General features: G+C 37.9%; 1 protein-coding gene across 2 annotated transcripts in view; it reads left to right on the forward strand.

Moving 5' to 3' along the window:
• Positions 1–15667, forward strand: part of erich2 (glutamate-rich 2) — a 102625-nt gene that overhangs the window by 21417 nt on the left and 65541 nt on the right. For both annotated transcript variants that reach the window (XM_064327168.1, XM_064327167.1), the window contains 4 exons: positions 14354–14390; positions 14540–14576; positions 14658–14691; positions 14805–14841. In XM_064327168.1, the coding sequence (XP_064183238.1) occupies positions 14354–14390; positions 14540–14576; positions 14658–14691; positions 14805–14841 (145 nt within the window). The remainder of the gene's footprint in view (positions 1–14353; positions 14391–14539; positions 14577–14657; positions 14692–14804; positions 14842–15667) is intronic.

Consider the following 15667-nt stretch of genomic DNA (forward strand, 5'->3'; position numbering starts at 1 on the left):
GTTAGTATTTGGTGGCATTCCCTTTAGATTGCTTAACTTGAATCAAACACTTGGGGTAGCCTTCCACCAGCTTCTCACTATACTTTACTGGAATTTATGCCCATTCCTCCTGACAGAACTGGTGTAACTCAGTCAGGTTGGATGGCCTCCTTGCCTTGCTTTTTCAGTTCAGTCCACAAAGTCTCAATGGGATTCAGGTCAGGGCTTTGTGATGGCCTCTCTAATACTTGTCTTTAAGCCATTTTGTTACAACTTTGGAGGTATGCTTAGGATCATTGTCCTGCTGGAAGACCCAGTTGTGAACAAGTTTTAACTTTCTAGCTGATGTCTTTAGGTGTTGCTTCAGTATTTCTTGATAATCCTCCTTCCTCATGATGCCATCTATTTTCTGAAGTTCACCAGTTCCTTTTCCAGCAAAACACCCCCACAACATGATGCTGCCACCCCCATGCTTCACAGTTGGGACGGTTTTCTTCGGATAAAAAGCCTCACCATTTTTCCTCTATAGCGCTGATCATTATGGCCAGACAGTTCAATTTTTGTTTCATCTGACCCACTGGAATTCTGAAATAGTGCATTAAAGCTGTAATTAATCTGTCTCTAATCGATTCTTTTAAAATGACCTTTGATGTGAACAAACTAGATGCCCTAATTGACTTTCCAAAAGAATTGTATGGTAACATGAATGTGTGAAGTTGTGAAACACTGAGTTTGAGTATCTTTTGCCTAGGTGTATTTAAACTTTTGGCCTCAACTGTAACTGTAAAAGTAACTCAAGGACAGTCAAAAAATAATAAAATAAAAAACTATATATATATATAGCCTATATATTAAATTCTTAAATTAAAAATGTTAAACTTTCTAAATATTTCGGCTTAAATGCGCTTTCAAATCCATGCTGTCGCGTCCACATATTTATTTTCAATAAGAGCCTAGGCTGCGCGCTCCATGCTTGCTCCTTTCTCACTACTTTCTAAGGTGGTCAGAAGACTTGCAGCGCGCATAGGTCGCACTGTCTGTCAAAGCGGCACTTTTTTTTCTTCAGCAAGCGAAAGACAACAGAGAGGTAGGTAGCGACACTTCAAATATTACAAAAATACCATAGTGTTAACCAGTATTTGAATTGGACCAAAATAAGTGCCGGTACCTACTCCTCAAAATTCATACTGATTAAAATAAGTTAATGTTGGTAATCAAAAGAAGTGTCGGTACTCATATACGGTACAAGGCCTGACAGCTCCTGCCCATCTCAAGCACTGGCGTTAACTATCATTCCAGTAAACTCTGTTCGGACAAGTAAAAAATAAATGTGATAAATATGTAATGTTATCTGAAAATAAACAGTGTTTGTTTGAACCGAAGGGGAGCCTGTTCCAGTTGAGCTACGTACGTGCCTACCCTTTTTATCTAGAGCTGCTGTTATAATGGTACAATACATCTGATTAAAATGGGGGCCTGGAGAAACCCGTCGGATGTCGCGGCCGCAAATTGTTGGCAAATCGCCAAAACAGCGCAAATTTTTTTAGGGCATTTAAAATGTTTGACTGATTCAACTACTTCAATTTCCATACTACAACATGGTGATTTTTTCCCCATGAAAACGAAAGGGAAAGTGCTTATTTTTAAGGTTTTGTGAATGTAGTGAGCTAGCAAAATTGAGAGTTAGGCTACAGTTGTTACAGCTGACAAAGAGGGCTGCATTCTAATGACGATTATGATCATAACGAGAGGAGCAGTCTCACAAGCTGCTGCAGTGTCCAGAAATTAATACAAATAACACTAGCTGATAAAAAATAAATTAATCGATCATCTAAGTTAGTTAGGAAATTTTTGTCTCACATTCTAATTCCACTGAGAAGCATAACAGAACAGAATCTTTAAAGCCATTTTTATCTCTTTTAACTTTTAGACACATGAAGAATTAAAAAGCTCATAACTCTGGATCTGAGCGAGATATCGCCATCATTCAAAAAAATATATGAATAGGAGAGTATTCCTTGTTTCCATAAATATAAAAAAACGACCCAGTTCAAATTATATTATTGTTAAATAAGAAGATAAAACATTCTGACTAAGTAGGCCTACTATTTTGTCATGTAATTAAGTTAATTTAGCAGAAGAATGTCCCTTTTAAAGGTGCAATATGTAACTTTTCTTGAGTATCAATTTTGGTTATATAGTCCTATATTCTTGAAGAGTAGATGGACAATGTGCTCTTTTAATTGTTCTCACCCCACCATAACTCAAAATACAGACCTATTTTGCTTCAATGTTTACAAACAATACAAAGGTAAACAAACCTTTTATGGTTTTAAAGTACATCTAAAACTACTTTTTAGCTCTTGCAAACTGCTTTTCCTTGTATCAAGAGCTAAAAGATAGATTTAGATAGAAAAAAAAACCTTTAAGAAGTCACAAGAGGTTACGTTTTCGTAGTCTCAAACTTTTTTGCCTTCGCTAGACCGTGCCCCCCCCCCCCTCCGTCAGACACCCACCACCACACCAAGAGATCAATTCCACAGGAAACACTGAGTAGAACCTCGATCTGGCATTTTACTTACTAATTACCAGAATTTGGAGTAAGGGTTTTTTTGTTACATCCTCCCATTTCTTTTTCCTATACCCAAAGTGATCTATGTAAGCAGCCCCCTGCAATCCTCTTCCACAGACTCACTGGTGGAGGTGAGGGAATAATTAATGATATTACATTTTTTTAAATTAAATAAAAAGTGGAAAATATGCCTGGACCACAATTTCAAACATTCCGTGCTAAAATGAACATGGGAATTTTATTCTTCATAGCATTCATAACTATTTATGCCGTAATGTGGCTTAAATGGTAATTACATTCTCGACCACTTTCTTTTCCCCACGGCGTGCAGGACTGCCGCCGTGGGCTATGCGTGGCAAATTGTGGTCACTCACTCACATTACTCACTCATGGACAACCTGAATTGTAGTCACTCACTCACTCACGGACAACCCAAATTGTGGTCACTCACTCACTCACTCATGGACGATCTGAGAGGGACGTTTTGTAGGTATATGCGCAGGTGGTGCTTCGTTTAGTAGGACGTTTGGTGCTCCCAAAATCACCACTTCTCACGGCACAACATTTTTAAGCACAGCTTTATCGCCTAACCTTACTTTAGCTAACCCTGACATGTTACAACAGCATGAAATTTTTAAGCACAGCTTATCGCCTAACGTTACTTTACCTAACCCTAACATGTTAGCGTTTCAAACGGCCCGACATTTTTAAGCACAGCTTTATCGTTTAACGTTACTTTAGCTAATCCTAACATGTTAGCATTTCGCTTACTTTAGTTAACCTAGTTAGCGCCGTGGGTCTGGACGGTTTCGTGCTTGTTTAAGCTGTAAATGTGTTTGTATGCTTACTTTATAATGAAACATTTTAATCGATGCTGTTATTTTAACTGGGTCTGAAGCTAACTTTTTGTTGAATCAGCCACTCTGTAGTGACACTTGGACATTTTACGAGACACTATTTTGTTGCATAATATGAAAATGAAAATCGCAGAACTGTCTGAGCATGCTTTGTAAAACATTTTTTTAAATTTTAAAAGGAAAAATAGATTTCATAATATGAATACATTTTGAAAATTAGTATTATCCGATTTATCATAAATGCATGACTGGGCATATCTATATGATTTTCCAGGAGACCAAAGAATACATGTTTCCTCAATAACTTAAAACATTTATCTATATTATCAATAACACACAGGTTTTGAAGGCACAGATGTTTTGCGAAAAAAGTTTCACATACTGTATGGGTAATGCCAAAGTAAATGAACAGCAGTCTCTAGGCAACTATAGTAAGAGGTATTATTCATGTTGATGTCTTTCTTAATTAATTAATTAATTAATTAATTAATTAAATTTAGTTGGGTAGATTCTTTGAATAAATTTAAATGAAACTTCCTTTACCCCTTTGCGCACATGCCTAGCCACTCTTTGCCAATTTGGGGGGTACCCTATTTAAAGCTTTATAACTCCAGATGTGAGCATCACAGACAAAAATGGCTTAAATGAAGCAAGACATACAGTGGCGTCCAAAAGTCACATTGAAAATCTCTAATATTTTCACGTAGACCTGGAAATAATCAGAAAGTTTGAGGATTCAGAAACATTTAAAAACAAAAAGTTATGATGTAAAATAAAGAAGAAATATTTAAGATTCTGCACTATTTCTAGATCAGCAATCAAATTTAAGCAAATTTTGTGGCATTAACCAACTTAACTTTGTACAAAAGGTCAGATTTCCTTGAGTTGTATCCCTTCCAATTGAAGCATGCATTCAGATGACACTGGATTTGTCTGGATTTGATCTACTCATCAGAGGCTCGTTCAAGTAACTCAATTTGCGGCCAGTTTTCACCTGTTATAAATATGGCTGTGCCTCAAGTTTCCAGCAGATCATTGCTTACTAACTAGCATTGTGATAGTGGGAAACATGGCATCAGAACTAAGTGAAAGTGTCAGAAGTCAAATTGTTATTCTAAGCAAAGAGGGGCTTTCTCAGTTTCAAATCATGGCTAGACTAAAGGTTTCTAAGGGGGCAGTGCATTGAACTCTAAAACGTTTTGAAGAACCTGGATCAGTTGTATCCAAAAAACGATCAGGCAGACCAAAAGTGACCACACCGTCAGAAGATCAATACATCAAGCTTAGTTCCCTGAGAGATTTCATCACAACTTCATCACAGGTACAGAATTTGCCAAATAAAGAACGCAAGACTCCAATCAGCAAAAGTACTGTCAAAAGAAGGCTGTCTTGTAGTGATCTCAGAGGACGAGTAGCAGTTTCTAAACCACTTCTCAGGAGGGGAAACAGGGCCAAACGCTTGGAGTGGGCTAAGAAATACCAGCATTTCACAGTGGATGACTGGAAAAAAGTCCTGTTTACTGATGAATGATTACTGATTACAGAAGGGTGTATGTAAAGAGACGAACAGGAGAAAGAATGATACCGCAGTATATCAAACCCACTGTGAAACATGGTGGTGGGAATATTCAAGTCTGGGAGTGTTTTGCCTACTCTGGAGTTGGACACCTGCACCAAATTGACTACACCCTGACCAAGGAGAAGTACCACTCCATTCTTCAGAGACATGCTATACCCTCTGGTTTGCATCTTTGTGGAGAATGATTCATACTGCAGCAGGATAATGACCCCAAACACACCTCAAATCTCTGCAAGAACTACTTTAAAACCAAAGAAGACCAAGGAGTCCTGACTGTCATGGATTTTTCCTCCACAGTCACCTGACCTCATCCCCATTGAACATTTATGGAGGCACTTGAAGACTGAGAAAGCCAAGCATTCTGTGACATCGCATGAAGCTCTTTGGAACATTGTCAAATCATGCTGGGATAACATGGGTCATCAGGTTATGCACAAACTTGTGGAGTCCATGCCAGCTTGAGTGCATGCTGTCATTAAAGCAAAAGGGGGACATACCAAATACTAAGATATTCTGAAGTTCATGTACATTTTTCAAAGATTCAACTTTTCACTCAAATTGTTAAGCTGATATTATCATTTGTAATGAAAAAATTTGTATTACATTCGAAACAAATGCAAAATAGAAATATCTTGACTAGTGGTCTCAGACTTTTGGACCCCACTGTATGTATTATTTACAATATTATACTAGATTAGTTTATATTCATAATTTAGGAAGAAATTAAGTGCCACAAAGGCAATTGTTCAGGCAAAAAATCTAAAATGAATTTGCTCTTTTTTAGTTTGCAATGAAATACTGAGAGACCCCATATATACAGCAGGTTAAACTATACATGTCCTGGATCAAAAACTCCTTGACCACAAGTGCATAAAATCTAAGGGTGAATATGTAGAGCTACTAAGAATCTATGAAGCAAAAAGTATGCAGTGTACTCAGTGTCTCCAAATCTATCCAAAATGTCTGAATAATGCATTGCTGTAAATCACAACATGGTCACGTATTTCACTACAAATCAAGAGTTTTGACTCGGAAACTCAGAGTTGCATCATTTTCAAGTGGGAATTACAAGCTTTCCATCAGTACAGTGGTCTATAAATATATCTAGGCGTCAAGAAACATATCCAAAATCTCTCCAAAATCTTAAGTTTAAGATGATACATTGATATCAGATTTAAAGATAATACAAGAACATAGTCACACAATGTGGTACAGTACCTAAATGTGTAATAATTATCCCTTGTGTGTATTTCTGTACTCTACAGTATGTAATGTTTTCTTGTATGGGGATGGGATCACATGACAACAATATTCAACCGTACAATACGTTTTGGCGATGGTCCAGCAGGTCACATCCAGTGCTTAAAACAGAAACCCTGCTCAGCTAACGACTTATCTACCAACAAACTGGCATACCTTTGGCTATTGTTGGCTTTATCTTGTTGCTACGACGGAATACAAATTTTTAGTGGTAAAAGAATGTTTTCATGCATGCCCAGATACACACTATTGTCCAGTGTGTCATGCATGGGGGGTGTAGTTACAGATGAAACTGCAGGGAGGGGGTGCTTGGTAAATGGACAACCAGTGCGAGGTTGGTGCTGCGTAGAAACTTTGTCTTCAGCATACTTGTCCTGAATCGTTTACTAATAAAGCTAGAACACATAGTTCGTGTTTTCAACTCATAATTTCGTTGCAGGAACACAAAATGTCTGAATTGAGCAATCTAGGTACGCTGGCGTGCCGACCACTAGGGGCGAAGGAGTTAACTTTGTTTGCAGTTAAATATTGATTAGGCATAAGCCAGACCCTTGTCCATATCACACCATCCACAAGCCGATTCCAATAAAAAAATCACGTGGTAATATAACAATATTTCTCTGGAAAAGAGCTTTAATCAAGCTATTGTTGTTACAGGAATGGGAGGAAAAATGGAAAACACTTTCTGCTGCCGAACTCAATATTTTCTAAACTAGCAATCAAGCAATTCTTATGTGATTAAAGTGTAGATTCTCAGTTTTTATTGAACGATATTATAAAAATGATATTTTAATACATTGTATGTATGTAAGTTTGGCGAGAGAGAACTATATTTTGAAAAAGACATTCCACCCCCTCCTTTTAGCTCACTCTCCAAACGCATGCGTGCGCGCTGCCCGAAGTAGGGTGAGTGCAGAGCCTCATGTGTCATCACAGGTAGAAAATAAAATAAGTCATAATGAACATGATTGATGTACACATCTGTGGTGTTTATTTACAGCTATGGGCTTACGACAGTCAATAATTGCAGACACCGGTGTTTTTGTTTGTATGAGACAGACGAAATTACGAGTGGAACGTTAGTCAAATAGACATTACTAAGGGCATCTGGAGCTGGGGTGTGTGATTTGTTTTTTGTTTTTTTGGCAGGACAGCAGCCAGCCCTACAAACGCGAATGTCTGTGACTGAGTGACTGAGTGTCTGAGTGAGTGATGAAGTTACACCATTGGTCAGCCGGATCACGTGTGTTAGGCTAGCAAGTTACTGATAAGCTGCAAGATACCACATAACGTGCAGCACAGCTATATCGTAAATAGTGGGCTTAATACATCAACTAACTGAGGTGATAACAAATTCCAACAGAAACAGAACAAGGGAAATAATTACCTGCCCAGCAAAAATACTGTATAGTCAGCATTACTTCTGAAGCCCATCAAGTCCCTGAACTCTTGCCGTCGCTGAGAAGCCAACCCGATGTTTACTTAAGCCTTGTCTCTGGCTCGGTTCAATTCTTTTTTTGATCATAAACTTTTCTTCAACACTTTTTGTTTTCTTTTTTGTCAGTATACACCGTTGTATTCAAAGGTGAAACTGATCGTTTTGGTGAATTTTTCTCTGCTATTCCTTTTTGGTTTTCTAGGCGACTGGCTAGCTATAGCACTGTCTCTGCAGTATCCCTGCTCTGTTCTGTAACCAGCATTCTGACAGCATTGTAAACGCGAAAAATGATTGACATCTGGTAGGCAAGCCTCCTTGCAGAGAGGCTGGTTGGTTGATTGGCTTGGTGAAATTTATGGCGCTTCTCCATTGACCAGCACGGCACCTTACAGGACGGCAAGCATTCGTATCCTACCCGTGCCATGTTGCCTGTTGTACTGTTGCATGTATCACAAAAACTATTACACTACTAACTAACACTAACATTACAGTGTGAAATATCCACATTTTATAATACCACTAACCTATTTAAAGACACTCAATTTCAAAAATAACATACATAACCGAAGTATTTGAGCAGTAATACTTACATAGCAATGATGACATTTTATCTGTGTTCAATAGATAGAGACAGAGACAGTAAATCAAGTTCTGTCCACTTATGTTTTGCTCCAGAAAACGATGTCAGATAGGTCTATCAGCACACATTTGACTTAGCTATGCCCAGAAGTCCTCAATAATGATAGTATTTTCCAAGAAATTATGAGAAATCGTTGACAACATTTTGTTACGTGCAGCGTCTTTTTCTGCTAACACAGAGTGAATGCGTAAGTGAATGCAATGTTAAGAAAAGATTTTGGTTACGCTGACCTATAAAACGCTATTCTAAAAGCAACATCATACATGTTATACATCGTTAGAAAGCTTATACTCTCACCTACTGAATAAATGAATTGTCAATCAACCCAAACTGTACTAAAAAAGGACGACAATGCCGTAAACAACAGGTGTGGTATTATGCACAGCTATTTTGGAAGGTACCCAGGCATCACAAATGCGCTTATATTTCACAAACAGATTGTCCAAGACAATATATGACTACTCAGCCTCAAAAGGGACATCTCTACGTGTAAAACCAATGGTAAGGTTGTATATTTATTTAGTCCCAGATATTGACTGTAGAATTCGCTAGTAAACATTACTCTCTTTCTTGCTGTTGTGGTATTTAAAAATGGCGGTTGCTGCCGGTGAACAAACATGACGTATTTGTGACGATTTCCATTGACCAATCAACGGTCTGCAGTATCGAATTGCAGCACGGAAAGTACCTTTGGTACCTACCCCAGAGCCAGGAGCTAAAATCGGCACGGGTTCTTGCGCCTGGCATGGGTCAGTTGTCAGTGGAAAAAGCAAAACAAAGTGGGAGCACGGATTACGGAACGGCACGGTAGTGGAGAAGCGCCATTAGAGTGGCTGATTGCAGAGCCTGGGGCAGTCAGAGAAACCAGATTTTTCTTATTTTATTTTATTGTTTATGTTTACAGGGACAGTGCACAATTAAAAAGTAATTGCACCAGAGTTAGCTAGCAGCTAATTTACATCTGTTGTCCCTGGACAGGTATACAAATGACAACCACAAAACAGCAAATGCATAATACATAAAAGTCCCATCTTAGAGCTTATAATTAATTGATATCTGTTACAATGTGAAGGAAGTTGAACTAAATTTGAAAAAAACCTTAAGGTGTTCTAAAAAAAACAACTTACATAGTAGTTAGCTTTAGCTAACTGCTTAACTGTTGTAGGAATTTCTTATCAAAAATGATGGTGTTGAAGATTAACATAACAATTGACAGTCAGGAGCTTTTTAAAAAAATATTTTAATAAGGCCAGTTGGGAAAGGGTGCAAGTACAGTCTTTGAAAATATAAAGTCCAATACATGAGTTTGTGTAGTTTTCACTAAAAACTAAAAACTGTGGTTCCAGCCTAAGAGATTCATTCAGTCACCATATACGTGCATAAGGGTGATAGTACTTAGTTGAGTTATTAAATTTAAATTAATTTATTGTATTATCTCAAATTTAATTACAGTTCAGTGTTCAAGGATCACTGTTTAGGGGGTCACCCTCAGCTACCCTGTTAGTGGCACAGCGCTCTGAATACTGAACACAGAATAGCTGGAGATCACCCTTTATCAACCTGAACACTTAAAATTATTTAGAAGGAATTGACCCTTGGCACTTGTGAATTTCAGATGTCTCTATTTGACTTTGTTGATGGATCATTTCATCAGTATGAGAGAGGAAACACAATCACAGATATACAAAAATATAAGCTTTAATGACAAATCATTCCGAAAATTAAGCAGCTTGGTCAAAATATGGTTTATGATACTGGCATAGTATAGCACAATACAACTCTACATATAATGTAGAATGTAGTGACGAGCCTGACGTTACAGTATTAGAATTCTGGTTCATAAGTGATACGCTATCTCAACAAAGTTGCTGGGTACTGCTACACAGAAGCTCAATATGAACTAATACAATTCTATGCACGTAGCCTATGACTAGTATGAGACAGATAACAATCAGTTACACTCAACTCATAACACACTGGTCTTTAACCATACGATTAGGTTTACAGTCTAGCAGCTGTCCTGCTACTGCTGGCTCCGTATGGATGTACGCATGAATAGTTAATGGTAGGTTAAACTTTGAATTATGGTGTTACGAATCGCAGTGTGGAGAGGAAAGGAAGAGAGGAAAGAGGGAGGAAAAAGTGATCCCCGAGACATTCAAATCTGGAAAATGCAGCTTGGGACAGGCCAGCTTGATCGGTGACACCGGACTCCCAACATGAGCTGGTCAGTACTTCAAGCAAGCAATAAAAATAGTTCAAATACGAATAAAGGTAATCAAGATTGCAATCAAAGTCAAAGTTTGTGACAAAGACGGAACGAGAAGCCGCCGTTCAAAAAGGCAATCTCGCCACTCCGACGAACGAGAAGAAAGCAATCCTTTTGCAACCACCTACATCTTCCGAAGTTTATTCCAGCAGCTAAGAATCGTGACAGTTTGCAATTAGATGAGCCCGAATGCCGTGTTCACCTGCATGCGCACACTAATTTCCCCTCATCCCTATCACTTGGCCTGTGAGGACGTCCTATTCGTGGCACTGTCATGCAAAATAAGATGAAAACACATTATTATACTAATGAAAACACAAAGTTCAAGTAGCCCTATGATTCTAAAGACCTGCCTTAAATTAACCTTGTACCGATTTTCAAAATTAAATACACATACATGATATATATACTTTTTTTTCATTTAAAAATAAAAGTGTCCCTTTGACGCACTCTCGCGGTAATCCGCCGGTTAACTTCGCCGCAGTTCTAGTGTTAAATAGGCTATTGGTGTCTGGGACACCGTGAGCCTGGCGGCTGTATGAACCCTTGAGATGTAGAACGTAGGCTATTTGAAAGGTGAAGACAGTTAATGACCCAAACGCAAATATTCATGTAAGCTTTCATAGATTGAAAACAGCATTGAAATTACGTAAAAGAAAACTGCCAATAGAAAAGCTGTTCAAAAGCATCATCTTCCCTTAAAATGCTATCAGTCTTGAGTATTTAAATAAAGTGCACACTCCTGGGCAAAAAAAAAAAAAAACACAATGGCAAAATATTAAGCTTTTAATGGTCTTAATAACAAATCATTAGTCAGAAAAATAGCAAGAATTAAACAAATGCACTCTTGAGACCTTGCCACCATTTCCTCTTTTACTTTTGCTGCAGTGAACTGTTTGGGGAAAAGCTAGAAACAGGGAAATTCACTTATACAGTAGACAAATTAACATAATGTCAAATAAAAGAGTCATGTTTTGTATTTAGTTGCTTATCCTTCGCATGCCATGACTTCCTGATGTCTGTGACCTATCAACATCATCAGAGTCTGGATATCCTATTTTCAGGTTGTCCTACAAGCGATACAAAAACTCTTTGCATTTGAATAGATCTCTATGGGAATTGGGGGGTGGGACTATGTTCAGCTGTAAATTATGCTGATACAGTATGGAACACATTTGTTGGCTGAATGGCTTTAAGTCATCATGCTTGTAGTATCTACTGCATATCTGGCAGCAGGCGTCAAGGGCTAAGGGCGTGTACACACTATCCGCCTTGTTCTGAGCTGCCTATGTGAAGTGACCACACAGCGGAAAGAAAGTAGCCGCTCTAAAAAGGCAGCGCATCACCCACCTTCCCTAAAAAAAAAAAAAGAATGCCGGGCAGTGTGTGTCTACATGCCCTAATGTGGGGCCTCCTCTGTAACTTGTTTTACAAATTGTAGAGGGGGAATATGACTTCGCCTCACAGCCGGCGGTGGCTATGGGCAAACATGCGTCTTGCCCACCCAATGAAAGGTTCCATCCAACATCTTAGAATTATGAGTATCTGGCATGAAGGGTCTGGCGATCCTGAAGGAAAGTGGAAGATAGTGTTGGAATATTAAAAGTAACAGCCCTTAGAGAGAGGACTGCAGAGAAACAACTTACAACTGCCCTACATACAAAAAATTCCGGTTGTGGCCAATTATAATTTATGGTCCGGAGTCCATACCAAGACTGTAAATGTGAGCCTCCTCCAACTGAACAGTGTTAGGAGTCCTTATTTCCCTTAATGCACTTGATTTATACTGCAGTTGGGGTCTGTTTCTTGCTTACAACAGTTAAATTGTATAGGATGAAAAGGCATGCAATAGGATAAACATTCAAAACTTAATGAATTATATTCATCAAATTACCCATAGGTCAGTATGACATTTTTTTAAATAGCATATATTACGCTTTGTATAAGTCATCTTTTCTAACATGACCCTTCACAGTGCCATAATTGTTTTAGCCAGCTGGCTAGTAACATTATTATTAGTGATAACTGTTCTTTTTTTTTTTTTTTTTTTGGTCAGCAGCCATACCTCCATGCGCTCTGCTCCTGGTGAATAAATCAGCCGGCACAGAAAAATAAAAGCGCTAGCTTTTGGTTGCTAAGGGGATGTGTATCGACCTCCCCAATAAATGAATCAAACTTTACATACATTTGCTAGCATACAGTTTAAGTGTCCTGTCTTGCGATGTGGTCGGTATCAGCATGTCTAGGAATTCGTACATATTCACTGTTGTAACCCATGTCGCAGGACGCAAAATAGCCTTTAGGAAAGCAGTTTGAAATTATGAAGCATCATCTCGAAAGTTTTTTCGAGATTCGGAATTTTTGGAATTCAACACAACTTCAACAAAATGCCACATTTTTCCCGACGCTGCATAATTCGTAGAACGGCAAATTATTTTTATGAATCCTGCAGTGTTGGGGAAAATGCCGCATTTTGATGTTGTGTTGAATTCCAAAAATTCCGAATTGCAAAAAACTGGAGAGACTAAATGAGGCTGTAATAATATAACTAAATGTATATGTATGAAGTTGGTTTTTTTTTTTTGCTTTTTTACATTTAGACAGTTTATTGTCTGTATTTTTACAGGACATATATTTTAATAGGTAACAATGTTGCTGGGAAAGCGGAGACTCATACAGACGTATACAGTGACGTAATGATGTGGCTTTCTAACATGTGGAAAAGCAAACCAGTTCTTAGAAGGTTCGCAAGTTGAACCAACTGCGAACCGGCACTAGCACCAGCCCAGAACCAGCACTAGGTTCGCGTTGGTGGAAGAGAGGCAATTGTTATCAGTCTGGCCCATTGCGAGTATTGGAAAAAAAACAACAAAAAAAACAAACCTGTGCCTGAGGCCCATCTGCAGCACCATGAACATCCTTGTGAACAGTTCCATTTTCCATGCTCCCTCCTGTGGGAGCATCAGATGATGGTGGACCGGATCTCCCCTTGTTCTCTGCTCCATTCTTATGAGGGCACGCAAACCTCTTGTGAATAATATCGCCACACTCAAAACATTTAAAACTAGGTGCATACATAAACTATAAACAAGCCTTTAACAAAACAGAAAGAGCCATCTAAAAGTTTATCTGGAGTATTCAAAAACATTCTTACGGCAAGACAGCATGTTGCAATTTCAGCCTAGCGAGATCGATTTCATGGAACTGGCAAATTCTCCATAGCACGAAAGCTCTTTCAACACTGTGTCTTTCTTGATAAAAGGTGGTACATTACAGACTGTGACTTTGGTAGCCGGGGCCAACAAAGGTGTAACCAGCACAAAGGACTCATTAACCCACAATCCACTCTCTACTGTGGGAGAAAAACTGTTCTCAATTTATAGTTGATTAGAGTGCTCTAGAACATGGTAGAAATTACCAGGACCATTTGGAATGGTATAGAAGCTTGCATTTCCTCAAAAATGTGTGACAATTTCAAGGGGTATGAATTTTTTGTCAAAATGTAAAAAAAAAAAAAACAAAACATAAAAATAGGTAATATTTTTCATTAATATCTCTAACACAATGTCTTACCATCTTTTGTCACCTTATGTCATTTCCAGCCAGAAGAAACCTATTCGTCAAATAAAAATTCACTATAACTGAAAATTTGGCATAGGTATGAATAATTTTGGGCTTAACTGTGTATGTATATATATATATATATATATATATATATATATATATTATATATATATATATAATATGTTTTAATTTAAGATGGAGTCATGGTGGAATCACTTGATGTTCAACCACGGTAAGGGATTCAACTTTTTTTTGGTTTCCTAAAAATATGAAATTGGTTCTTTGTTTTTCTCATTGCTTGGATGCTTAAGAGGCAAAACAATGTTTGAAACACCTTTTGTGCGAAGGTCACATTGTTTATAACTTTCATGTTTTTAAAAGGAAAGACTCCACTGTTCCAGTAAAAGAAATGGAAAAGGTAAGTTTGTTTAACCACAATATTACATCACATTATAGTTGCAAATATGTTCATATTCTTATGTTCTTGCTTTTTGTTAAGGAACTTGGGAAGTTGGAGGTGGTCAGTATTGATGGTAAGTTTAACTGATTTCCAGGTGAATCTGTATCTGTATTTCCTCTTGTGAGTATATGCAGGAATATGCAAGGATGTGGTATGCTGAGATATGCAGTTTGTTTCTGTTGACAGGGATTTTACCAGTGGAAACCAATGAAAGCACTTCTCTGTAAGTAAAAAAAAAAAAAAAAAAGAATTTTTTTGTCGGCATTATGTCAACAGAGCCAGTGAACAGAGTTGATTTTCTATTTAAGATGTTCCTTTGACAGGTTAGGACCTAGTAAGTTTATGGAACTGTTCCACCATGGCTCTAGTGTGAAAAAAGCAGCAACATTTCCTGACAAAGAATGCAAAAGGTTACAACTTTTTGCATAATGGATACTTTACTGAACCTGCCCTCTAGACAATTCTTACACAAATATGAGACCTTACACATAGAAGATATTGGGGAAGATTTTGCAAGGAAGTTGTGAAAATTTATTTTAGGAATGGAATAAACAGTTTTTCCTGTCCTTGCTTGAAATGGCTTTGACTATTGTCCATTATGACTATAACACCATTATAAAATTGCTTGTGTGCTTTGCCATACTTCTCCCTCGTAAACATGAATGACTGAGAGTCACAAACTAAAACAGATAAACTATACATTTCCTGGACATAAACTCCTTGGCCACAAAATCTGAGGGTGAAATACGGAACTACTGAAGAACTATAAAGTGAAATAAGTGTGCCCTGGTGTCCCTTAGTGTTTCCAAATCTATACAAAATGGCTAAATCGTGCATTGCTGTAAATCATAGATTTCATACACACAGATATTCATATACAGTGAGAATTCCTCAGTCGCAAACTGTAGGAATCTTCCTCAGGTCCATTAGTACTGTGGTTGTTAAACTTTCAGGTGGAGGACCACCTAGCCAGTAAAAAAAAACTCCTCAAATATGGGGGAAACCATTGTTACTCCCTCAAAACAATGCTTCAACAGCAGGATACAAAT

Source organism: Anguilla rostrata, chromosome 3 (assembly GCF_018555375.3).
Source record: "Anguilla rostrata isolate EN2019 chromosome 3, ASM1855537v3, whole genome shotgun sequence".
Lineage (NCBI taxonomy): Eukaryota > Metazoa > Chordata > Actinopteri > Anguilliformes > Anguillidae > Anguilla > Anguilla rostrata.